The 27,141-nt window shown below is 39.6% G+C and overlaps 3 protein-coding genes across 3 annotated transcripts in view; 1 reads left to right on the plus strand and 2 right to left on the minus strand.

Annotated features, from left to right (window-relative positions):
* Positions 1 to 9,075, minus strand: part of LOC141799746 (acid-sensing ion channel 1-like) — a 63,984-nt gene extending 54,909 nt beyond the window's left edge. The window contains exons 1-2 of the mRNA XM_074682091.1: positions 8,001 to 9,075; positions 1,928 to 2,123 (exon numbers count right to left, since the gene is read on the minus strand). Of these exons, the coding sequence (XP_074538192.1) occupies positions 1,928 to 2,123; positions 8,001 to 8,362 (558 nt within the window). The 5' untranslated portion in view covers positions 8,363 to 9,075. The remainder of the gene's footprint in view (positions 1 to 1,927; positions 2,124 to 8,000) is intronic.
* Positions 9,076 to 11,549: 2,474 nt separating this feature from the next.
* On the plus strand, positions 11,550 to 13,482 carry spryd4 (SPRY domain containing 4). Its single transcript, XM_074681899.1, has 2 exons — positions 11,550 to 11,764; positions 12,602 to 13,482. The coding sequence occupies exons 1-2, from the start codon at positions 11,632 to 11,634 to the stop codon at positions 13,141 to 13,143; spliced, it is 675 nt and encodes a 224-aa protein (XP_074538000.1). The 5' UTR covers positions 11,550 to 11,631; the 3' UTR covers positions 13,144 to 13,482.
* A 150-nt stretch (positions 13,483 to 13,632) lies between these two features.
* LOC141799275 (glutaminase kidney isoform, mitochondrial-like) lies at positions 13,633 to 26,790 on the minus strand. Its single transcript, XM_074681474.1, has 18 exons — positions 26,289 to 26,790; positions 24,618 to 24,708; positions 22,139 to 22,260; positions 20,062 to 20,191; positions 19,905 to 19,984; positions 19,587 to 19,750; positions 19,194 to 19,252; positions 17,262 to 17,294; positions 17,110 to 17,168; positions 16,958 to 17,024; positions 16,791 to 16,841; positions 16,153 to 16,329; positions 15,903 to 16,034; positions 15,731 to 15,823; positions 15,578 to 15,639; positions 14,894 to 14,970; positions 14,741 to 14,804; positions 13,633 to 14,655 (listed from the first exon to the last, which is right to left on the minus strand). The coding sequence occupies exons 1-18, from the start codon at positions 26,498 to 26,500 to the stop codon at positions 14,499 to 14,501; spliced, it is 1,830 nt and encodes a 609-aa protein (XP_074537575.1). The 5' UTR covers positions 26,501 to 26,790; the 3' UTR covers positions 13,633 to 14,498.
* Between the last annotated feature and the right edge of the window lie 351 nt (positions 26,791 to 27,141).

Consider the following 27,141-nt stretch of genomic DNA (forward strand, 5'->3'; position numbering starts at 1 on the left):
ACACAACACAGCAGGTTTCCTCAGGTCAGAAAACAACATGCCTGTTTCCTGGGTTCACTCAGAGGTTTGCTGTTGGGGGGTATCATCATTCTTTAGCTCACTATAAATAGACAAGCCTATGATTTATACAGGGTTTGTTGTCCTCCCTTTGCTAGACATTGCATAAAAATCTCAGTGAAATAATCTGTATTTTGCAGGTGTAAGCTTGTGATCATGCTTGTCTTATTGAATTGATTTGTTTTTCCTGATAAAAAATGAAGCTCTAAGACAGGATTTCGTTCTGTAAACTAAACAAGTGAGCCCTTTGTTTTGAACAAATTTTATTCAAACAAGATTATGCTGTGCGTTTATTGGAGGGGGCTTTTTATTGGCAGTTTTTAAATTTTAGTGCTTAATTTAATCTTCCCTGAGGAGAACTTCTCCATGTGACATCTTGTTTTATTTATGTGCTGCCATTTATTACCTGGAGAGATGTGGAGTATATAAAGTTCATTGTCTAGCTTGTTCACAAATTGCAGTGTTTTATAATTGATAACTTTAGAATATTTTCCTCCAGATCAGCAGTTTGAAGAATCACTGTAATCCATCTCTCTCAAACCTTTTGGATTGAAGTCAAATATTTACGTGAAGAGCTGAGCAGAACAAACAACCCCAGGCAAGTCTCTTTAAAGAACCAGCTGCACAGTTAGCAGCAGCTTTAAAGAAAAGGTTTGAGTTTTTGAAGTGGGGTTGTAAGAGGTGCTTGTCAATAGTAAGGGAGTAAGGGTATCACCTGTGGGGGGATCCTGGTTGGTGTCAGCCTTTCATGTATAAAACACTGGTTGGAGAAACAGCATAAAGGCTACGTTATCAACATCTGCCAGCAGGCCTAACTACTACGCTAAAAAGTCAATTTAAACATTTGGATTTGTCATGTGTTTATGTTTGTCTTATGTTTTATTCAGGCATTTCAGCAGTTTGCCACCAGGAAACATTTTATTTATGTATTATCATTAGTATTAATAATAACGTTATTATTATTAACCGCTATTATTATTATTATTATTTATTTATTTATTAATTCATTAATTAATTAATCTGTTTATTTATTTATTTATTTATTTATTTATTTATTCATTTAATTTGTGGATGCAACATTAAGTATCGACCTTAGGTCAAAAAATACAAGGTAATGTGAAGTGCTAAAATCTGTAGTTTGCTATGTGTCCACTTGAGGCCGCCCCCTGGGAGTATAGGACACCACATACACATCAAGCCAAAAATAGCCATGGAACTAACACATTTACAGCCTGGTACGTAAAGAGACTTTAAAAAACAGTGTATGCTCAAACCAACTTCATCTTTTAGGTCAGTCCAACTGAAAATGAGCTAAAATCCCTGGTAGAATTGAACCAACATGGAGTGGTTGGTAGCCTCACTTCAGTTCCAGGTCTCTGGCGGGTTTCTCAACAAAGGGGCTGAGCTAAACCTTACAATTGACAAATACCGCTTTAAGCCTCACTTAAAAAATTTAAACCATCTGAATTACATTCTTTGCCAATCTAATTAAACATGGTGCACAATGTTGAACCAGCTTGTTAAAATAAGGTGAAACTAGCATATTTTGTGTGTTAGTAATCTTTCAACTGTGATGAGGATAAACTGAACACATCTTCTCTCATCTTCTTGCCATGCTAACCCTAAAATGTTTAGCAACATGTAGCACGAGCAACAGAAAACAGAAGCAATAGCAGTGCTCAAACATGTCCAAATAAAAATTTTAAGTGCAATGTCATTAAAGTTTAAACCTCTCTCAACATCAAAAGGGAAGCAAGCATCATAAGGTTTGGCAAAACTGGTTGAAGTGTCATCTTTGTTTTCAGAGAATTTGTCGAAAAATTACAGAAAATCCTCCTCAAACTTGTCCTTTTATCAGCATTAGACTCACCACTTTGAAGTCCTCGGCTCTGCACTCTGTGCCGTGAAAGTGACAGGACAGCAGCATGTCGTTGATGTCGTGGCCGGTGCGGTCGTAGAACTCCCGCATGTTGAAGGGCCGCGGCTTGAAATTGTGAAAGTCAGTTTTCACTTTTAGGCTCTCAAGAACACTCTCCTCTACAAGATGCATGTCTCTGATCTCATATCTGTGAAACAGACAAAGAAGGAGAGGTTAAATAAATATTTCTACAAATGCAAACACTAACCTTACTTCCTGTGTGGCAGTCAAGCGTAGCCTAGAAAAAAACACTTTAAATTCCAGGTTTTGAACGTCATGTACACATCAGGACAGTTTTTCCTTTCCAGAAAGGTTTTTCTCCACTCACCCAGAGCTAAAAAATAACACAGTCCTGAATAAATCAAAGCCGACAGAGAAAAGAGAGTAAAATGTGTAAGAAGGTTTTTCTTTGACATTTTCTGCCTATTAAATGATAGCGCTATCAGAGTGTATCAGTTTATAGTACAGTATGTAATAAAGTTCAGCACAGCAGTGAGCCATAAAAATCAGTCTTCCATTCACTGTTGATGCAGCAGCTTTAGGCTACACTGTACTTCATGGAGAGCCCCACTTACCCAGAGTCAAACTTGGAGAAAAATGTGGTGGTGTTCATATTGACTGGGTTGTTTTTTTGTCAGGAATAGACGGAAACTTAAATTATTTCAGTTATTCATCCAATATCAAGGACAAATGTTTCTTTATTAATAGAGACTTTCTCAGCACAAACCCAGACAGATACATCTCAGCACTGCTTGACAGAGTGCCATATAGGTTTGGATGGAAGCGAGTAAATATCATTTTATTGATCCCTATGGGGGGAAATTCTTTTGTTGTTTGGCAGACATTCATAATCCCCTGATATTAAAACTAAAAGACAGAGTGTGTTGTGTTTTCCCATATTTGAAACATTGTTGTCAAGTAAAAATGCTGGATGTTTACACTAAACATGCAAATTTTCAAAGCTCGCTGTTGCTAGAACTGTTTAAAAAAAACAAGATCTTCACAAGGCCTTGCTGAAAAGATGAGGTCACCTCATTAGGACCTCCAAATTGGTTCATGACACTTTGGGGGGATAGGCCTAAAACACTAATTGCCCATAGCTCTGCTCCCTAACAGGCCTCCAGATGATTGACCAATCAGAGAGAAGGGGGTCTGTGGAGCAGAGATCCTTAAAGAGACAGTAGCTAAAAGGAAGAGGCTGAATTAAGGTTTTACAGAACACCAGTGTCACAAAATAGAGATGCTGTTTTCAACTGTCCTTGGAGGTGTCTTGACATCTTTCTGGCAGCACCCCAGGATCTGAGTATTCAAGTAACTTGTGGTGGATTGACTTCCTAAATACACACTTGAGTATGCAATATGGAGGCTTTTTTGGCCACTGGGGGCAGCATAGAGCATCTGCATTGTAGTGAATGAAACATTGTTGTTAGATTAATGAAATTTTAAAAAAGGTGTCTTGTGTTTCATCAAACACACATCACAACCAATACCCTCACAACCATTTTCTTCTATTCCTAAATATCAGACAGCTGAGCTTGGAGTATCAACACATTGCTAATACTTTTGTACTTGTTTCTTTTTTTCTATGATTTCATTTTCTCTGTAGCCATATGTTTTGTGTCTGTGCTTCCACTGAGAATAAAAGCATGTGTGTATTTTAGCAGAGATCCCCACAACCCACATCACACCCTGCATTATCCAGGGCAGTGGGAAATTTCCGTTCATTTAATAGAGCTCACAAAAATCTGACCATGCTGCCTCGCATTGAAAGAGAGCAGAATAGCTGTAAATGCACCCACTCTCTCCCCTCACTGTGATCTCCCGCTGTGCTATTATTAAAAATGTCACCATTTTAATGGACTCACCAAAGAGCAGATTGGATTTAGAAGTTTTTTTTCCTCTGAGCTCTGCCGTAAATTAAATGTCTTTTGGAAAATTTTCACATGAATGCAGCCGCTCCTTAAAAGAGTGTGGTCTTTATCGATCTTTTGTGTAACATAAAATTGATGTGTTTTATGAATTACATGAATAAGAATGAGATTAACTGTATTTAAACAAGAGTTGGAAGTATGTGATGTATAATCACAGGTTTATAGATGCCATAAAACGTCTTGTAAAACTTAGAACTCGGTACATTAAACGTCTTGTTCTACATTTTTCAGGAGGGCAAAAACACATTAAACACTCTAACTGAAATATTCCAGACATTAAATCGATAATACCTCGCCTCATTCTGGATTAAAAACTAAATCATTGATTATTTTGTGACATAAGGATTTGGGCCGAGCGTTTCCATCTGATTGAAAGAACTTAATTGAGGAGAGTCACTCACTCGCTCGCTGCTGTTTGTTTAGTGGACAAACCTGCCAAGAAGGCACTTACCGAATAAAACCCCATAAGACAGAGCCGACAGGATCTGTGAGAGCTGACACTCCAGCATGTGTGCAGCTAAAATATCATGCCACAAGACATTTCCCAGACCAGTGAGTCCAAACATGGGGAAGTAGGCGGAGAGGCATCTTAAATGGATTTCATGCCCTGAGCACTTTGGTTTCTGGCCGGGGGTGTAACAGCTAAGTGTGCTGTTGCGTCGCCTCTCTACCTTGCCAAGAGAGGAAGGATAATGAGCACTGAACCTACTTCAGGGTGTGAGCGTGGAGATGAGAGCATGGCGAAGGAAACTTAGGAGGAGATTCAGCCCTCGATATGTTTTGATCTCCAACTTTGAGATGTTTTTTGTGATGTGCTGCCTGGAGATGTGGGATTGGGAGATTTGTATTTGTAAAAAAAAAAGATCCAGATGGCAAGTCATGATAAATACTCACTCTAATGTCAAAAATTATTCTATTTTCTTGATAGATCTGGAATCCTCATTAAAGATTCAAGAAAGCGATGGCTGCAAGGCCACATAAAAGCAAAGCCCCCGTCAGTGATCTCTTTAACTGACAGACAGAAAGTCACATCATTTGAGCTCTGGGGTTTTGATCAGCAGGATTACAAACACTGCCCAGTTCTCTCCTCTTCAAATACTGGCCGCTACTAAACAGTGTGAATGATTTTGTCTTGCTTGTTTCATTATCGCAGCCTCTGCTGACATTCAAAACGATATAACAACACCACAGGGAGAGCAACGTGTTTATCAAACAGCTTTCAAGGCCACTATTAGTCACAGTCTTGCTCTCTCCTCCGCCTCTTGGACGAGCCTCTGAGTGATGTTAATCACAGAAAATGTGCTATTCCTTCATCACTGTCCATTTCTCCAACCATCCAGTGAATCAGGATCTCTGACAGCCCAGAAACAGAGTGGTTTCCAAGAGCGGTAGCGGAGTGTTTTGCAGCTGAATCAAAGTTTCATAGGCATGAGGCGAAACGTATAAATGACAAAAATACCCACAGCATCTGCTATTACACTTGGAATCAAAGGAAGCAGGCTCTCCACATCTTTTCCTCCTGAGCATACAGTGTACACTGCAGCCAGCACCAGCATCCAGAGCTCTCAGCTGCTCCAATGAGACGGCTGGCGTCCTCTGATTACAATGCTTCAGTTAATTCCAGCCTGCTCTCCAAGCCGCTGCATGACTCAACAAGGTAGAAACTATGAGAGCTCCTTGGATGAGTGAGACGTGATTGCCAGTGTTGGATGAATGCCTCTCAGGTCATCAAGCATCACTTTCTGACTGTACCCAGAATTAGATCAGCGTCTGGAGAGGGTGCTCTCGGTCACTGTGGTCCTGCTCTCTTGAACAAGCTGCTTGTTGAGCTGAGCTCCATCAAAACTGTGTCTATACAGGGACAAACTCAGAAACTCACTTGACTTGTGTTATAAACATAGGCTGTATAAAACATGGACGTAGTCTCCCCGACGTCACCTTTCTGTTTCTGGAATGGAAAATGAAGCAAATCGTCTGTCGCGGCCATATTGGTAGTGGCAAGGGCTTCACGAATAGATATAGGGCGCCTGTCAGTCACGTGAGCTGAGTTTTGCCTCTGATTGGGCGAGCTTGCAATCTGAATATCCTCTGCATGGCCGAGTTAGAAAGAAATTCACTCCCCTTACAGTGCGTGCCAATAGAAAAAATAGTGATTCAGACAGAAGACTTTTTACTAACCAGGTTGTAAATAGGTTAATTTCTACTTTGAAAATGTGACTTCCGCTACTTCTGGAGTCAGCCTAAGCAGACACTCGAGAAACAGCAGATTTTAGCACTTCTGCATTGTCTCATATTCTGGTTTCTCATATTCTCATACTATAAGACTGGAGGTTGCCACTTGATTATAAACCTCTCTCTGTCTGTCAGTGTTAGTGAGTGTCCAGTGCTTTGGTAAGTCTGTGTTCGGTAGCATGAGCTTTTGGTATATTTGCGATCTATTCTGGGCTTTTCATCATTGGGTGGCGCATGTTTGCTACACATTGTAGCAATGATTAATCTATTGTCTTCCCATTGTGTTGGTTGTGTTACATAGTATGGTAATATCTCTTGCAATTTCACGTGTCTTGAGAACAAAATGTTCAGGAGTAGAGCTTTTTGACTGGGGTTGCCAAACTGGGGCACAGACTTTTGCATGGCTTACCTCAAACTTAGGAGCCTCACTCATTACACTTCCAGAGTCAAAGATTTGTTTTAAATGTTATCTTCTTGTTATCGCTTGAGGGGTACGGTGTAAGCTCAGTCACTGACATGTAACAAGTTTGCTGTTGGAAAAAAAAAATTCTCACAGCCTTCATGACCTTTTTCTGTTACATTACTGATTTTTTTCCTAGGTGATTTTCAAAGCTACAACCAGCTACCAGGTGACACAAGTTTTTATTGCCATTTTTCTCTCTCTTTTTTTTTTGTTTTTGCTTCTACCACTGTTAATAGCTCTGCATTAAAGCCTTGATTTATCAGAGTCTGGCAGCATATTCAGAGAATGCTCAGAAAGAAGTTTTGTTCAACTCTTAATCCTCACAGATTAAGTTTAGAGTTCAGTTAACTTTCACAGCAGGTTCATTTAGGGACTTCCTTCATAGTTTCTTTTTGAGCACACATGTTTATGGCCATTTAAATTAAAGTCAGAAACATCAAACAAAGTCATATTAACCACAGTGAGTTGGTTTTCTTGACTCTGAGAAAAACTTCTCTTCTTTATCGCCACTATACTTATATTTAATGCATTTTCCTTACTTTGGGAAGACTACTACTGAGAAAAGCAATATCTAAATGATCAATTTAGATATTACACAAGCAAAAAGTGTCAAGATTGAGAAATGTTGCAGATTTCAACACTTGGTACGACGTTTACCATTTTTTGGCTAATATATGGGATAAAATGGACTAAGATTTGATGAAACTTATGGGCATGTTCGTTTAGCCTAAATCTATAGCTGCCAAACTTAACACTGATTGAAATGCAAAGATGCGTCAAGAAATACAGTGAAACACAACCCAATACAGAGCATGTGCCACCTCTTACATGGCAACTTCAATCCAGTAATGGTTTGGGATTTCAGGATGGCCTTTTGTGTAGCCAACCAGATTTCAGGCACCCCTGGCTCCGATATTGAGTGTTCTATAAAATTGCTCAGCCTTAGTGAGTTGTACCATGACAGTTTACCAAAGTGAAGGTGGAATGTAGAGCAATAGATACAACATTTTAAACAGCATAGACAATTTAAGTGTACGTTTTTCTGAATTTCACTAAAAACTAAACTCACATAGTCAAGGTTTTGTATCAAAAGAAATCTGCCAACTACTGCTAGGATATAAAACTAACAAGACAGAGTGAAAGTACAATACCTCCCACTGGAGAAGCAGAGGCAGTAACCTAACTGTCAAGAATAAAGGACATGAGCAGAGTACTTAAGTTTGTTTTGTAACTTACAACAGTATTTTAGTCTTTAGAGACACTTCACCATTAAATTCATTTATTAGGTAATGAAAGGTGGGAATACTGTCTTTATCAAAGAAGGTAATACTGTGTACACATTATATACACTAATAGTGCATGCAATAAATAACTTGACTGTGCTTGTTAAATTGGTTACCTCTGGTTAAGCAGGGCCAGCAGCTCTCCTGCGTGGTACAGGTCATTGCGCGTCAAGCGGCTGAAGCGGAAAGCGTTCAGGTTGCAAAAAGTAACCGCGGGAAACGTCATGATCGGGGTCGTGACCTCATCCAGTTTAGTGACGTGCGGATACTCGAGGTAGAAGTGGATCCGGTCCACACACACGAACAGCAAAAAGGTCAGGGAGCCAAGAAAAAACACAACCCACAGGCAGCGCTTGACGCAGAGGCGCTCGTAGGTAAAAATGTGAGAGATTCCGTGCAGAGTCGAGCTGTGCGCGAAAACTTCTATGGGTGGAGGCTGATGCCTGTCCATTTCTTCAGGCTCTTTGAGATCCATCATGTTAAAACTTGGTCCGAGTCTGACAACAGCTCAGAACACTCGCTCTCTGGTTAGCACTCGCTGATATTCATTCACCTGTGGCACAGGCTGTCAATATCCATCCCTGTGGGTTCAAACGTGGAGATACGCGTTTGTGGACTTGGTGTGGTTTAGTCTCCATCCCTCATGCAGACACCTCAAAAGACATTTTGGACTTCCTCCGTGTTTCTCAAAAGTCAGACGAGCAGGGGTTGTGTGCGGAAGCGATGCTTTTCTCATGAGCAGGCGCGCGCAGGCAGAGTGACTCAAAGGCGTGCAAAACAAAGATGTGAGGATAAAGGTGCATACTGTGATGTTCTGCAGGTTTCTTACTCGATTACTGGGCTGCAAAGAAAAGGGTCGACAAAGTGTGTCATCGGCCGGAAACGCTGGTCGATAAGTCCAGTGAAGCGCGCTTCAGCCCTGCACGCCAACCAGAGGAAAGCCGGAGCGCGGGGAGAGGAAGAAATCCTTCTGACACTTCTGCTCATTTATTAAGAGTTCGTCTCGCAGCTCCGCTTGACGCATGTCCTCTTCAATCCGCTGATTTTCGGGTCAGGTCGGGAGAATTTCTGTGTTAGTGGAGTCTGACGGTGATGGGTGATTCTGGTCGGGGGATGAGTCGTGAGCTTTCCTCTAGTGGACGGCAGAGGAGAGGAGAGGAGAGGAGAGCAGACTGACGCTCTGCTGTTCACCTGAGAGTTTCTGTAGTATATACATCTTTAGACCGCAGCCCGAGAGAGAGAGAGAGACAGAGACTCCTGGAGGGACTTTCAGTGTAGCATGTGATAGGAGTTAGTATGACATCCACATACTGTATTTTTCAGGGCAGGAAAATAAAAGGATAAAGACAAATTAATCAAACTTCCGAGTTTTGGGAGGATAATAAGGTTACAGCAGCTGTCTTCTGAAAGTAATACGCTTGTCATACTTGATTTTTGTTAATCTACTAAAACTCACCAAACCTCTCTGAAAATCTCTCTTATTCAAAACCTCATCAGATCCAACCAAAGCCATGTGCTTGCTCGTGGATTTAGGATTCAGCCCTACATTTATGGAACATTTTGTTCGTTAAGAGGCAGCTGTGCCACAGGATGATTTCAAGAGTTTTTTAATCTAAAAGTGCCTCTGCTGAAACTCATTTCTGCTGAGTGAAGCTCATTTTAGGCTGAATTTCTTAGTTTTACTTGGTCTTCCGTTATTTAACTTCAGGGACAGAACCAGGATGTCCTCCTCACATTGAGTTCATCTGGTTCATTTTTCTCACTTTTGCTGCACAAGACATGAATCAGTACTTTTCCAGACACAACAGGTTCAAGAATTAATGGGTCTAGTAGTTGGAGCTGCTTGTCTTTAATCACTCACAGACTGAGTTACAACCACACAAACCCTGGAAAACCTGAGCGATCAGACCAAATAACACTTCCTGCAACTTTTAAACAATTATAAAAAACCAAAACACTAAGACAACTCTGTAAAGCCAAAGCATCATTTGGTATTTACTTGGGATTAAAAATTGATGATTTCGAGCATGTCACAGGCTGAGGGAGAACAACACATGAAACTTTACTGAGCTCCTTCAAAGGCAGCCTCTCTTTTTAAAATTTGAATGTGTATTTCATAATTTTGCCATAATCACTGCATATTTAATAATAATGAAGAGTTACTTTTCATTATTGTAATCTGATCTTTTTCTATTACTGGTCGATGAACTGTTTGGTCTCTGGACTGTTACAAATGCATTGACTTTGGTACATGATACACCTAAAATGTTAAAGCACTGAGAAAACAGTTCCCAAGGGCACAAGTTATGATATAGAAATCTGCTTTGAATGATTTAAATTCAAACTTCACTATAAAGAACAGATGCACCCACCTAGAGTGCACCTCTGACTGCATAAACTTTGATATATTGATGGAGGTAAACCTTGTAGCTGTCTTTAAAATATGAGACAGAATGAAGACATCTAAAGAGACAACAAGACAAAATGAAGTCATTAAATGTAGTACCACTGAGTGAAATACTGAGAGCTGCCATGTTGAGGTTGGACTGTATACAAACAATGACATTTAGTCCCCTGCTGCTGGATACTGCTGTGAAAAATGGACCTGGCTGCGCAACAATGCTGAATCATGTTTTGTTAATACAAGAAAATATTTATCGCATGCCGTAAAAGATGCATTGCTCCTTAATCTTGCATGCATCAGCGTGTTGAGGAAAGATCTGTGACAGCTGTTGTAAAATCTGGCATAAAAAGCTATAATTATTGAGAAAGGGCAATAAAGTTTTAATGTGTTTACGACACCCTCCTTAGGATGTATGGATTGGGACATTTGGTAAAACGCTGTATTTTTATTTGCTGGTGAAATAGGTGACATAAATTTGCATTTTGAAGTTAGAGGATTCATCTTCTGTCCCATTCCCTCCATTACGAACTATCACTCAGCATGGGTCTCTTTTTTTCTGTCACAGCTGAACAGAAACTTGATTTAAAAAAAAAAAAAAAAAAAAATAGTGTCAATTTTCTCTCAGCTTTTATGGTATAGAATATGTATGAAATGCTAAAATGCAATTAATTGAGCCCCCATCATCTTTAGAAATTTTTATAAAGAAACTTTCTTCACATTTAAATCATGAAGTGTGATCTCTTTTTATGTTGACTATTTTGTTTTTCTTTTTCATACTTATTTCAAGACTTACTTAATTATGAAACATTTTTTTCTTTTATAAATCTGTTTTAAGTTCAGTAACTTGACCAGCTTAGATAGTGTGTTTATTGTTGCTCTTGTGTGTTTCGAGTGTTGTATTTCCTATGAAAGGGGAGGTCCTTTGCTATTTAATATGTGTGAATAAAATATATATGAGTGTTTGAGAAATTGTGCAACTATCAACAGAACATCAAAGTATTTAGTTTCTAGTGAAGTCTAAAACGTTTCCTGTCAATGCACAGTAAACATAAATGTATCACTCCAGCTCCCATGAAGTCAGAAAAATAATCCGTTGTTCTGTTGTTTTGTTGGGTCATTTTGGTTCCAAGGACAAATTAAAATGAGTGATTACTTAGTTTCACATTTTAAGTCTTAAGTTTTGATTGGCACACCGGCTGCTGTCCGAGGTGCTGATCTGTGGTGCCTGATTGCGGGTCTGGATGTTCATCCCCAAGCCTGCAGGGGGCAACAGAGCGGGCTGTGGTTCACTGACAAGCAGAAGGAACTACAACATGTGAGGAACAGTGGCAGCAGTGGAAAACATGGCGATACCTACTTATGCTGCCCGTCTGAGTCGTCTAGCTGGTCGGAATGTCACCTCTCTGTCAGTTAAAGGCAGAAGGGCTACCAGCCTGCCAGCGAGAAGATGTTACGTCTCCACCTCGACGCAAAACAGTGAGTGTTCTCTGCAGCTAGCATTAGCTTTTGAGTGGAAGCTGTAGCTTCGGGGTCGGTGTCCTCTAAGCCGAAGCCCAGTACATAAAGAATACTGTATTTATCGTCCCGGACTATTCATGGCACCAAATAACTTAGCATTTGGGTTGAAGACCGTGCAACGGATGGACTGTAACAGAAATTGTTAGAGACTCGAGGGAAGGCGAAGAAGAAATTCCAGTGGACCGTTCACTACCTTGTGTGCGAGTGCGCATGCGTGCATTTTGTTTACGAGCTTGGACTGACAGTCTGGTCGACGTTTGACACTTAACTGATGAAATTTAATAAGTAAAGAACTGGCTCAACGTCTGGTTAATATAGGTTAAAAGTAAAATGTCCCTAATGTTTACTTCTGCCTTTTTACTCTCAATTATTCGTGAGCTTTATAAAAATATATGTTTTTTTAATAAAGAGGAGTAACCTAGAGGCAGATAGCGCAGAGATCTGGTTTTGTGCAAAAAAAATGTAAGTGATCGTTGGAGTACGATAATTAAAAAAAAAAACTCAGTGTGTGGGACAGCCTATATTGGAGCCATTAAATATTAAAACGTCTTGTAGTAAACTTATTGACATTGAACTACCACTCGTGAGATAATTTGTAAGCTTGACGTGTATGTAGAATTGATGTTCTAAGAAAAAGAATTAATAAAAGAATTAAGATATCTATTTCAAGCTACCAAGCAACCTGTCAACCTGAGCTGCTCTAGCACTTCAGCAGACTCTTATAACACACATATTATTGAATGTCTAACTAAAAACCATCCTTAAAAAATCTTCACCCCCTCTGAATCTTTATAGATGTCAAGTTCAAGCTGGATGAGCAGACAGCCCATAGCAGCCTCGACCTTTTCAAGAAAGATACTGCTGTGATCTACCGCATGCTGGGCCTGGACCCGAGCCATGTGCAGAACAACCCAGAGCGTTTCCGAGACTGGGCCGTTGTGTTTGGAGATGAGAAAATCAGCAGTGGACGACACTACTGGGAGGTGACGGTCAAAAAATCTCAAGAATTCCGGCTGGGTGTTGCTGAGGCCTTGATGTCTCGGGAGGACTGTGTTGGTACCAACAGCTCCTCCTGGGTGTTTGGCTATGCTCAGCGCAAGTGGTTTGCTATGACCAATAACAAGATGGTTCCTGTGACGCTGGTGGGAAAGCCAGACCGTGTAGGCATCCTGCTTGACTACGAACAGGGCCTTCTGGGACTTGTAGACATTAAAAAACCCAGTATCATTCACACCATTAGGGTCCAGTTTAGAACTCCCCTCTGCCCTGCATTTGGACTTTGGGATGGGGAGCTGCTCACACACTCTGACCTGGAAGAGCCAGAGGGCCTGAAGTGAGGCAAGATGACCCGTATCACTGACGATCAGTGTGGGAGTGAAAAGTGACACGCTTGCATTAAGAACTTGGCAAATTTCATAATAATGGTGCTGGGATAAAGGCAATATCTGTGTGGGAATCAGTTACAGCTTGAATGCAGATAATGGTGTATTTTTTGTGCTCACCATCATGCCTCTAAACAGTTCAAGTTGATTCTTTCTATATGCCATCCCGCCTCAGTCAATCATTTCTCATATAGTGTTCTTGTGCCTACATTGTGTTTCATTTCTCAGACGAACAAATGGGAAAATTTTCCCCTTTTGTTGGAATATCACAACTCATTTTCATTCTGTATATTGTTTAATAAAATAACTTCACAGTAACACTTCTGCTTATGTCATTTATTTACAGTAGGATAATACATATTTACAGGAATCAGGAATCTTTTCATTTCTAGGGCTCAACTGAGTGAAATGCTAAATAAATTACTCTGAGATGATCGATATAAATCTAGGTGAAAGATATTTCTACCACATGACCTTGTTGCTTAAAACAGTGGTTGTTTCCGAAGTATGCTACATACAAAATTAAAAAGGACTTTTCCTTCATCAAATAACATCACTTAAAACACGCCTGTTACTTTGTGGTAACAGCTGTTTAGATAAAATAAATATAGCTCTCAGATTGCACCGTCACCAGGGCCCTGGATGTGACCCATAACCCAGAGACTAAGAGCTCAATCATATTTTGCATATTAAGAGAACAAATGCAATATAAACACAGGCAGCAACTAAAGTGGCCAAAAAGCAGAGACAAACTGCTGCAAACTACAACAAAAGTCCTTCCAGAAATAAGAAACACAAGCAACAGAAGGACCTCCTGCTGCTGTAGAATAATAATGTAGCAGTTTTAGGAATATTTACACAGTCAATACACAGGGGGCATAAAACCCTCTGATTAAATGACATACTGATAGAGCAAAAATAATCAAACATTTAATATTGAATAAGCACAATGAATAGTTATTTATATCTCTGAATTATTCTCCACCAATGGCTCATTGATATTTTAACAGATACCAAATCATGACTTTATTCCATGATGATTTTTCTCTACACTACCAGTGAAAATACTTCTGTATTTATACTTTCACTGATGAAGTGCTTTTTCAGACCACAGAAATGCATCACAGGGACTTCATTTAGGTTTCCAAAAAGCAGAATGATGACCCTCAGTTTATCGTGATGTAACATTTGTTATGATATTTGAGAAAAATCCATTTATTCATCCTGATAATCAACCACCCGGTGCCCTTCATTCCCCTTAGGTGCATAATTAAAATGGCTTAATTACCACTTTAAACCCTTGTGATTCCCTAAGCGGTGCTCTTCAGCGTATCCAGCACAGCCTTCTGCTCCTCTGTACTGCCATGGGACTCTCTTTCATCGTACATACTCTGGTACTCTTGGAGGAGTGAAACTATCACTTCATGGCCGAACTGCGAGGCATCATCCATAGGTGTGTTTCCCCATCTGGTGGGCAACAGACTGTGATTTAAAAAAATGATTTCCAACCATTTTCCACAAAACGTAAATTGCAAGTTTGTCAAGTTTCTACCTGTCTTTCATATTGGGACTGACTTTACAGATATCCGTGAGGAAGACGACAGCTTCCACATGACCTGAACCACAAAAGAGAGCAGCCTGGCCTTAATACACTTATTCAAAGGCAAACATGTGAAGCATTAGCAACATTAGAATGACGTTTCACCTTCTGCTGCAGCGATGTGGAGCGCGGTGCGGGAGTCGTAGTCTGTCTGCTCCATGTTCACAGCTGAAAGGGCAAACCTGCACAGGAGTAAAGGACACGCATGACAATGTTAGCTTTGACAGCAATGGCGCTACGGGAGAGAGTCAAAATATCAAGCCAGCAAGGCACACTCACTGTCCAACTTTTTTGTGTTTTAACTCGATCAATAACAAGACATAATGTTAGTCTTTTGCTGAAGTAGAAAACTAGAAGACTAAAGGTGAAGGAACACCACAAAAAAGGAAAGAATGGTATGATACAGCTGCTCTGATGATAATAGCAGAGACAAGTGGCGAATCATCATTATCATTTAAAATAACAGAGTGCTTTGTCCAAATTTGACCCACTGTTAGGCTCATCTCAGCGCTGATTGTTTGTGAAATCAGCCACTTTCAATGCAGGTTTTTAAAGAAGCATCTAATCATCTCAAAATGCCCAGTTCTTGTTAGAGCTCCACAGAAAACATTACTCCAAACCACATACTGTATTCAGTGAAGAAAGTTAAAATGCCACAGAAATGGAAGTATCTACAAGTATCTGTGATGCTATCTACAAGCATCACAGTGAATAAGCTAGTAAGCGCTGTACAAGTTTAATCATTTCTATAAGACTGTATCATGAAATGGATTTCTGTTTTTGCTTTACCTTCTCAAAGCAGCAACATCTCCAGCGTAGGCTGCAAACATCAGGTTTACCACTGACTTGTTCTACGAGTCAAAAAGAAATCATTACAGTAGGTAAAAAAGCTTCTAACCCTGTAGGAGTCCATAGCTCCTCAGCCTGTTATGCTGAACTTACAGGGTCATTGTCAGATTTTCTCCTGGGGTCGTGTTTCTTTGTGAAGTGTCTCAGGTTGTCGTAATTGTGGAAGTTGAAGTAAGACACCAGATCCTAGAAATTTAGAAGTTTGTAAAACATGAAATATGTGATACCAACATGTGCCAAAGACTAAAACAAGGAGACTCATTACCTGACAGAAGTGAATGCCACGAACACTGTTTCCAAGACGATCCAAAGGAGGGGACCAACACATCATGCCCATGACATTTGGGACCACTAACAGGACAGCACCTGAAACTCCAGATTTAGCAGGCAAGCCCACCTGAGCAAGAAGAGCAAGCAGAGGACAAGTTTTAAAACTGATTTGTGACAGCTTCATTCAACATCTTATCAACTGTTGGAAATATTCCAGATAGAGCCCTGAGTGTACGGTGACTCACATGAAAAGCAAACTGTCCAGAGAAGTCGTACATGCCACAAGAGTGCATGAGACTCAGGGTGTTTCGAACTGCTTCAGCACTCAGCACACGGTCGCCTGTGATGGGACAAATACCCCCATTGGCCAGAGTGGCGGCCATGACACTTCCTGACTCACAAGTCACCTCAATGGAGCATAACTGAAACAGTTCAATAAGGAAACAAACAAAAATGAACTTCCAAGGCAGACGAATGACTTTTTTACAGAGAAAGTTTTTTGAACTTTAGGGAAAAAAATTGTAAACTTTTTCCAGAGAGTCAGTTGAAAAGATCAACTCAAAGTTAAGCTCAGCAGAGATACAGCTAGCCAAGTCCGCCTACAAGCACATGTACAGTTCACAAATTAACATTTTATGTGTAAACTGTATAACCCGAAAAAAAGTTTCATAAACAAAATGGAGCTCATGTGTTACAGGAGGGATGTACCAGACTTTTCTTGGCAGAGTATTTTGATCTCCTGGCACCTCAAATGGCACGTCAGGAAAGCAGTGAATGCTTTATGGTAACTTGAGTAAACTGGCTCCTTTTCTTATTTTACTTTGACACTAAACAAACCTATTAAGCCACAGTTTACCATAAAATTCAAGACTTTGAGTGGTACCTGAAAGTAGAAGTCCAGGGCTGCAATCATGTCTGAGTTTTCAGGAAAGCACTGCAAAGAATAAGATTAAAATCAGGGTGTGAGGGAGTTTACCTTCATGTTTCTTTCTTTTAACACTCATCAAGAACTTTGTGTATCATCAAACATAAAACAACCCAAACACTCACTTTTTTCTCTTTGAGGTAATAACCAATTGCAAAGTTTCTGTCCCCGGTCTCCCGCTCTGACTGGAAACTGAGGATAAATGACAGGTATGAGAGAGTTGTTTTTCAAAGGAAAGAGAATAAAGGTTTGCATTTTTCCAACACAGTGCACTCACGTTGCATTACTGAAGCCCACAAACTCTCTACCAGCCATGCTCTTCAAGAATTCCATCACCTGCAGAAACAGATTTACACATGGTTCAGTTAGGAGTCCATACACTAGTTATATTTAATGAAAAACTAGTGAAAGAATAAAAGTTATACTTACATAGTCAAACCTCTGGGCCTTTTTTGACTCAGGCTATTTGTAGAAAAGAAAAAAAAGTTAGTTTATAAAATGCAAGGCTGCTGTATTCAAACAGGCAGTGAGCCCCTATAGATGGCAGTGTTTGAGTAGTTAAACATCATCACATGCTGAGCACACTGAGTGCTTGGGCTTTGAAGTATGCTGTGTACATTTTCTAGTGCTTGTCAGCCCATGTGGCCCACCAGCCTGAGGGCTGTTTATGACCCTGCTTGGATTTCACAGACCAGTGAAGGATCTTACCAAGTCACAAAGTTACCTAACAGGTATGGCCGTCATATTTACTTTTTATTGCTCCACGTGATTTTAAGTATTACTGTGAGATGAAGAGATTACCTGTGGCAACATGACTGATAGGGGCCAATTTCTTTTTAAGTATTTGATTTGCAAAATACTTTTTCCATGTCTGTTTCTTATTTACTCAAAGTCCTTGTTACACCAGACTTGCAAACAATTCAACATCAACTTGCTCTGTCCTTGTCCTGTGTTTGAAATATCAACATTGACCTCTTTCTCATGTTTGCATATTATGCATTAAATGCCCCACTCCATGCAAAGGCATGTACACGAGGGTGGCCAGCACACCTTCTGTACTGAGGCTGCAATTGGCCAGAAGCACACACACACACCCCCACTGTCAGCCCAAACATAGAGTCCCTCCCTTTTTGCTGAACCTGACCCACATATGATAAGAGGTCCAGAGTATCTTGTGCGTCAGCTGGAGAACTGCCGGATAACTTGTAAAATACACAACCTTATTTGACTTAGCTCAATCCACACATGACTTACACCAAAACCAAAGAGCACAGATAAGTTAGGCTTGGTCAGTCAGATGTTGGTGGCCATAGTCCAGAAGCTGACACCAAATGACCAGCCAGTGGTCGAAATTGGCTGGTGTCAGCTGGCGTCACACTTTAGGGGTGACTCAGTTCACAGATTCTCAACACACTGTATAAAAATGATGCTTCATATTTTTTTTTTTACTTTAATTGTAACAAAATACATAATAGCTTCAGTTTTAATTAACTCAGCCTTTATAGCATCTCACAGGGACTGTTTACATTATAATGGTGCAATTGTTTCAGGGAAATAATCCCTAAATGACCCTTAAAACTCGTTAAAACTAGAATGTTTTCAGCACTGTAAATTGTGTCTTTATGTTGTTTCTGTTCTATCTACAGGAGAAACAGCCACAAGCTTCATTTTGCTTCCACGGTGCCAGGTTTGTGGGGGCGTGTAAATGACATGTGAGCACTCGTACCACACAAACTGCAAACAGTCTCAGATTTCACAATGATTTCTTGCTGGCAAATTTCAAATACACGTGTGGCTCCCTTAAGGGTCTCACGTGTCACAGCATGGGTCAGAAGTATGTTGTTAAATGTGGTGGTTGAAACGTGCCAATGTGAGAGCAGGTGACATCTTTCTTTGCAAGATGAATGATAGAGACTTCATTCTGTTAACTTGGGAAACATTTTTTTTTTTCTCTAGATTTTTCTGTTTGCTCAACTCTGTGTCATCTCAGGGCACGTTTAAAAAACCCACTGACTTCAGGCCTTATTGATTGCCTTTTTTATTTGCAGACCTATGAAACAATTCTGTTTAGTTCCTTGTTTTTGGTCATTACCTTCATAAACTGACTGATTACTAATGGAAAGAGTGAGGCTGTAGATTGAACAGCCACAGCAGAATGCCACATGGCACAATAATAAATAAAGGGAAAAATCAACAACAGCTCAGTTTTTGTAAAGACAGCTTATTTCTTGTTATTAGTGTAAGAAAAAATCCTTTAAGAGGGACGACCAAGTTTATTTTAAGCATTAATACTTAACAGTGAAATCCTCTGCCTTCATTGACAAACATTGTTTTCACCACTGACTGGACTTAAGAGTTTACCTCAATTAAAGAGCTGATCACAATGGCTCCAGCATTCACCATCGGGTTGTGTGGTTTCACTGCAGAGAGAAAACAACATCACTCTTTTGCACAAAAAGCACAAGAGAGATAAAATGATGACATTAAAGGAAGTATTTCAAGAAGACAACATTAAAAAAGCTAATCATGGGCTCATAAACTTGACACATAAAGAAACAAAATTTGTCCACAAGCCCATTTAGAGAATCGTTTTTCGAGTTAATGCAGGTCCTTCTCTCGTCTTTGTTTTTCCTGTGGTTTCCTTCTTTACAAACAAGTGAATCATTTGTTCACTCACTGTCAGCAATAACTGTTTGTTCTGCTGTAGGGCTATTACGGTAAAAGAAGTGAGTCTGCTTCAAACTATTCACTTACGGTCATCGTTAAGCGACAGTTTGTTGAACCTGAATCCACTGGGCTCTTTGCCCACAAAGTTGTGAACGTGCTCGCTGCCCAGATCGTGCACAGCGATGGCATACTCCAGAGGCTTCACACACGACTGCAGACAGAAGGGAACCTTTGTGTCACCCACAGAGTGTCTGTTTGACATGAGGATGGGATGGAGATGTATGGAAACAAAAGAAAAATACAAACAAGAAACAAAAAGAAAAGCGGTGAGGTGTTAGTGAGGTCATACACACGATGGAGGTTTTCAGAATGGAAACATGCATTAAATCAAAGATGTCAGTGTACCTCTGTCCATCAATGGTACACACAGACACACCCCAGAGATCAGGGCTGAACTTAGCCAGCTGGGGGATATAATCAGCTACCTGCATGATGACAAGAAGCATGTTAGCGCATTTTAAATGAATAAATGAAGAATAACATGCGTCTGTATGTTACTTACCTGTCCAGCTTCCTGCTGTTGTGCGCTGTCATGCATTTTGTCAATCTGCTGGGCGAACTCTTCAAAGTCTGGGATGATGAACTTCTTTTTGAAAGCTTTAGTAAGTAGCATGATGTTGTTGCCCACGCACCTAAAAGGAGGACACAAGATACAGCTGATGCTGTAAAAACAATTGAAGAAGACAGCAGAGCAGTTTGAAGCAGTTTCAGTGTCAGATTAAAGTAAATGTAACACTAAAACAACACACTACAAGTAAAATACACTACACTAGAATAAGCACATGTACAAAATCTGAGATAGTTTTTTTTAAGGTTTGTGCTTTGTAGCTTTCAGCTTCTAGTTTTGTATTGAGTTTCTGCTTTTTGTGACACAACCAAATGCTCATAACTTTAAGTATGTTGTCCTAGAAGCAGAGTTGATACAGTCTACAGGCTGGGGTTGTATGACTGCATTTATTTTAGCTCGCCAACACTGATTTATAGTTTAAAAGATTATATGGGATTATTAAAATTCATAAACACATTGCCTTTTTCCCTGGAATTCACTTCAGAAAAGTTTAGCTGCTTCTTTGGCTCATACACTCTTTTGGCCTCAATCACCAAAATCTGTTCAGCCCTGAGAAATGTTTGTATAACTGAAACTCCAATCAATTTCAATTTATTTGAAAAGCTCAACTCTTTAAAGGGCATTCATCTTTTTTTCATCATACTGGATTTAAAGGGACAAGCCTCCAGCCAATAAATGCAAAGTTATAAGGATAAACAACCCTTGTGGCCTCTGTCAGACTGCAGGTTCAAACTGTTACAGATTTTCATTGCTATAATTGGATAGCAATGCAGGATGGCTCTTGGAAAAGGTATGTACATTCTGTCAGCCACTCTGTACTCAAAAATTTGGCCTGCAGCCCTCACCAGTCCGAGGCAGTGCTAGCGTGAGGGTTTGGGACACGAGGAGAAGAGAGTGGAAAGAGCTTGCATTATTCATATGGGTCATTTCCCTAAAAAAAGTGGAGATGGCACTCTCTATTTCTAGATGCATATTTATAGTGAGCTTTTAAGTGTTCTTCAGGAAAGGATAACCTCAACAAGCTGTGAAAAAATAGAAAGTTGGATACAGCCAATTTAGTTTGACAACTGACAACCAGACTGTGAAATCTCCCACTGTTCCAGGCCAAAGGACGAGACTCAGTGTATCAGATTTATAAATGATCCTGTCTGCGAGGAAGTCTGTGGGAAGTTTACAGAAATGTCAAGTCTTCTAATGAAAGCTTCAACAATTAGTTGATAAATCGTGTTCATTGGTCTGAGTTCATGAGCGATTTATTGTGATAATGATCTGAGAGTTTCAGCCATCTTTTAAAGAAATAGTTACATTGCTGGTTCAGCTCCAGAAATGTGAGTTTCTTATATTTTTCCTCTCTCAAATATGTGAATAAATGTAATGTCTTTAGGTTTAAAAAAGCTTAGGTTGAAAAAAATAAGATATTTAGAGATGTCACTTTATGCTTGCAGAAAGTTTCTTTCAGATTTTATGGATCACAAACCAGGAACATAATGGGCAGAGGATCTGATATTGAAATAAGTTAGTTCCAGCCTTATTTTCAATGTAGCTGCCACAGTCTGGAGCTCAACCATAAAGATGCCCTTTCTTTACCAAGTCCAACGACGCCAACTGTCCCGCATTACCCTCTACTGCTGTGCCTGGCTTTTGCAAACAAGGATTTGGTCAGTGGCAGCTGTTAGCTATAAAATGCCGTCTGTGTCAGGCTCTTGGACTCAAATAGCGCTGAGCACAGGTTACTTCTCCTATTACACCTTTACGTAACTACAAAATAATTATCTTGTATTCCCTTAACTGTACCTGAAGCTGCAGCTGTCATTCTTCATTTTACACTTTTTAGCCCCCATGACTGTTTTCAAAAGTAATTCTAATGGTATTCGTCTGAGGAAACATGGCATGTGACTGATTTGTAAACACAATGTTCTGTGTATGTTTCACATGCAGACAACAGTTAAAAACTTGACCTCTGTGTGGTATGCATAACTAAGTCCCCATAAATAAACAAAACTTTTGTCACCTTCTGAACAACTTCTTGTCCATCATGACAGGCCCGATAGAGTCACGTGTGGAGCGGCGCATCTGATGGACACAGTCACGCAGCCGAGGGTCAGACGTCAACAAACCTGTTTTTCTCAAAGCCTGAAGCAGAGAGAGACATGAGGTTATTAATACAAACAGAAGGGATTTGTCAGGTTCTTTAGGTTCTGCACGTGGTATTGTAATGTGTGGATGGCATATACAGTTTTAGGGCTGCAAATGCTCAGGGGTGCCATCATGTGACTAAAGAGGAAGTACAGGCATAGATCAAATGACTGGAACCTCTAATAAGTCTTGCATCAGGCTGGCAGTCACTGTATGAACCATACGCTTCTATTTCAGGGACATCGTGCACATGACCCAACCAACTAGTGAGGCCAATTTTTTTAGCCATCTTATCTGAAAACTAATTTAGGAAGCACAGAGAGCAAAACACGGCTGTGTTCTCATGTTATCAAAGATCTGTGAGTGATTTCTTGTGCCTGGGTTGGACTCAATGAGTTTTCTTACACTTTAAGTGTCCAGTGTCCCTGTTTGAATACGTGAGCAGTTGAGACTTTGAAATTTTGTGATTTACACCACAAACTCATATCAGACTTTTGAGTTTTAGCTTGGCCTACAAAATTTAGAGTTCCAAACAATATTGACTGTGTAGCAGTTTTAAAGAACAAAGAAATCACTAAAAGGCTGAGGTTGGGTTGAGTGATATGTCAGACTCACTAAATCAAAAATTCTCTGAAATACAAAAAAAAAAAAAAACTTTCATTGATGAAAGTAATGATGAACTGATGACGAACTGTTGGTAACTCGAAAAATTATACTTTACACTTATCTTTTGAAAAAAGCAGTCAATAAAAAATACGGCGACCCAGCCCATCCTCCCTCTCTTATCCACGCCAAATAAAAAGTGAAAGATGACTTCAAAGAGGAAATGATGTCATATCTCTTCCCCCCACCAGTATGATCAATCATACATCAATCAACGTTTTTCCCCAAATTGAGCTACATCCCAAGCCAACAAATTAGAACCACAAATAATAGGCTACAAACAATATCATACCCCAAACCCTGAAATTTAAAAACAAACATCTATAAAGTCATTCATGGCTTCGACAGTTGGATGATAAGATACAAATTGTAATGTGTAGCTTAAATCAGCTGTAAAGTCTTTTAATCTATCAAATTGTTTCATTAAAAAATAAATAAAAATGAAATAACACCTTTATTTCTTTACCTTCTTCTACAATTAAGTTAGATTTGGTGTTCACTTAACTACAGTTTGAATGAGTCTTAATTTTAAGATGTGTTCCTAATAGTGTATGTAACAAATAATTAATTAATTGCTCCATTAAGAAAAATAACCACTTATTTGTGGTAATATTTTTGGTGGGTTAATCCAATAATATAAATCAAATAAACTCTGTTAACATGGGGACTTATTCTTCGAATACAGCTTTTCTTAAGCTCATTGTCATTCCTACGACAGAAAAATGTGGATTTACCAGCCTTTTTAAAATATGTAAGTCCTATTTAACTAATGAAAATACAAACGAATTAGAACTTCAAAAACCTGAAAAAAACTGACTTCTTTGCAAATGGTTCCATGCCTAGGTACGAACACTTTCACAATCTATGACAATCCAAACCAATTTACCTCTTCAAACACATCCAATCATCCATGCTGTGACAAGAGGCCATCTGTGTTGACACACCTCTTCCATAGAGAACATTCACTTTTTTAAAGATGACTGAGTTTCCACAGACACCAAGGTCACCAGATGCCAGCCTTATAAAATGAGGCTTTCTGTATATTTGCAAAGTTAGCATGGCACACAAAAAACGTCACACAGTCTCTGAGGTCTATACAGTTTGAGTCTGGCCCTCAAGCAAGACCTAGAAAAAAACCTGTGGCATGGTTCCATAGAAGCTTGACATGTGTTGTAATGAGTGCACATGTGTCAGTGTGTATGACCCATGTATGGGGGATCTGTTGACCTACATTCCATTTTAGTTACTATGCAAGCTCTGAGTTATTAATGTAACTAAAATTTTACAGTAAAAATGCATTTAATAAAACTGTAAAAATAATCACCTGGTTCAGCCTGAGAATGTAAATCATTAAAATCTTTTAGGTCTACGATAACATTTGATAAAATGTGTAAACTGCCTGTTGTTCCCTGGTGATTACTGCAGTGTCACACCTACTATACTTAGCTAGATCTGTTATGTAAGTAAGTCTCTAACACATTTTAAACTTGACCCTGCATTCAGCTAGAGGCACCCTGGATTCTTTAAGTATGATCCTATGTCACCCCCAAGGTTGATTTTACTAAAGCCACAAGTGCTTTAAGGAAATGTGATACTACTGTACGGAAGAGTGAGTTCATATGTATGTCCCCAAATGCCATGGAAAGTCAAAACAGTGGGACAGAGGAGAAGTGACTGTGTTGGTGACTCACAGAAATAAACTGGGAGAGGGGGATCATCTCTTTGCCTTCAGTTATGGTGTAGAAAAGTAGGTCCTCCATACTGGACATCCACCTACTCCTGCTAAAAAAAGAAAAGTATACAATGATTTCTCAAGTTAAACTGACTTCTATATGTGAACTAACAAATATCAGCATGCCAATGTTTATGTAAGGACTAAAAAGATATGGCAAGGGTTCAGCTGACCTGACCTAATTCTTACCAAAACCCGTTGTAAGAAAAATAAGCAGCATGACCTCTGTGCTACGTAAATGCAAATATACGAAAGCGGTTGACATAGTTTTTTCCTCAAGCACCTTCACAGTTTACGTATGGTATCACTGGTCTGTTGTCCTGGCCCAGGGAAGAACTGGGCCTTCATAAAATTATAATTATGATTCATCTGTAGTTGTTTTTCCTTTCACTGTGGTGGCTGGTAGCTTAATATTGCACCATTTTTTGTTAATAAGGCCAGGTAATAAGTATGCCTCTGCCTGTTCAGTCACCACTCAGCATGTGACTAATGCCTTGCTCAAGTGTCTGTGCTGTGAACTATGTTGTAAGTTGTATTGTGACTGAATAAAACACTCAACTGAAATTTTAAATAGTATACACCATGTAGAAACAGAGTATGGGAAATTAAAACTGGTATTTGTTTGTATTACAATGACATAATAAAAAAAAAACAACTGAGATATCGGAACAACTTTCACAGAATTAATGAATTAAAATCAATAGAACAGAAAATACTGTTTTACTTTTTTACAAATGTAGCTGCTCTTCGCCCTAAAGTGCAAGTAGTTGTATGCTACTTTGCCTCTGTTCATGTAGCTTGATGGATTAGCGTAGCACTCAAATAGATGCAGATGGATACAGCACTTCTTAGCCACATCAAATTGCAAATTATTATAAAATTTTCTTTAATTTGGAAAACTAATCATACAGATACAAAAAATAATATTGTAATGAAAAAGGCTTCTTTTGCACGACTATTTCGGACAACCGGAGAGAACTTCTAGAAATGACTGTGCAGTTCAAAAATTAGCTTCTAACCAAGAACATTCAGTTCGTTCGTACAAACATGAACGGTGTAATTTGTTCTAAATTTGCCTTAAGAGCTGCTCTTAGGCGTTTTAAGAGTTTTAGTTTTCAGCTTTATATCGGGAGATAATATAGTTTTCCGCTTTTCCTATAAGTTGCTAATTAACTTTCGCGCTTAGCTAGCCCTGACGTCAACCTAAATTCTGCGTAGAGCTTGCTGATATGATCTAACGGTTAAGGAGGAGCAAGTATCGATACTGATGGCTGAGAGAAGAGTGAGTACTGATAAGACATTTTGCAGTTTGATTTAAAACAAATGCTCAAGCTCTTTCGTCAATACTGCATTTTTAGGGATGCTGCTTCATTTGGCTCTGATACTTGTCATTTCATAGGTTATGATCCTCTCTATACAAAGTTATGTACACGAACACAACAAGTAAGTCCAGTTGCTTTCTTTGGATCTAGCTCAGATAAACAGAACCTTAATGACTTGTAACCTTCACAGATCAACAGGGGTACAGTTAACATCGTTTTGAAATTGAACAACAGAGGATGAATATACATTTTGTTTTAGGAACATTCATGGTGATTAGTTTGATTAAAGAGAGCCTCCTGGGACCTACTTCGGTTGTCCTTGGTCCTCATCGGGGCTAACCTGGTAGTGCACGGCTCTGTGGGTGTGAGGTGATGCTGCGGCCCAGCAGGGGAGAGGAACAGGTTGCTGCGTCCTAGACAAGACAATGCTGTCAGCTCCAGCTCTGGCGGTGATTCCTGCATTTTTAAAAAGCTGCAAGACTCCTGGGTTAGCTGTCCTGAGACTTTTCAGGCAATGCATTTTGATAAGTAGGGTCTGATGTAAATAATTTAATAGACTATTTTTTCTACTCAGTAGCTGGTCTAGACATATGCATAAGGCTTGAACACCTTGGTCCTCAGAGCTTTAATAGCAGCTGTTCTCTTACAAACTGGATCAAGTACTGGCTGGAACACAGGGGGCGGGGCTGTGGCACTGACAGCATGGTTGGTGGGGTCATCAACCTAGAGCTACTGAAGCCAAACCGGTATGACTTTCTCTGGGGCAGATACTGAATACAAAACGGGAATCCCCTCCCTTCTCCCTTAGAATTTAACTTGGACCTAGTGAGTATTGCCTCATGGGTACTAAGTGTTTCATTTAATGATATTTTGATTCACTTATTTGTTTATCTAAATTTCTTGTGTATTAGTTTTGCATTAAAGAAATTGTAAGAAACCCTACTTAATGTCACTTTGGACAGCCATAGTTTTGCCCTGTACTTTCAATTTAAACTAAGTAGAAAGGCTGAGTTGAGCCTATATAATCAAAAACAAGCCTTATTCTCAAAACACTGCAGAATTACGTATAAACCGGCCTTGGATGTATGGCTGCTTGCCAGCAAACAAGTTTGTTTAACTTTTACCACAGAAATAAGGCCATCAGTTTATTGTCATCACAGA

The sequence above is a fragment of the Halichoeres trimaculatus genome, unplaced genomic scaffold (genome assembly GCF_033239565.1).
Source record: "Halichoeres trimaculatus isolate MK-OKI-2021-1 unplaced genomic scaffold, fHalTri1.1 fHalTri1_scaffold_11, whole genome shotgun sequence".
Classification (NCBI taxonomy): Eukaryota; Metazoa; Chordata; class Actinopteri; order Labriformes; family Labridae; genus Halichoeres; species Halichoeres trimaculatus.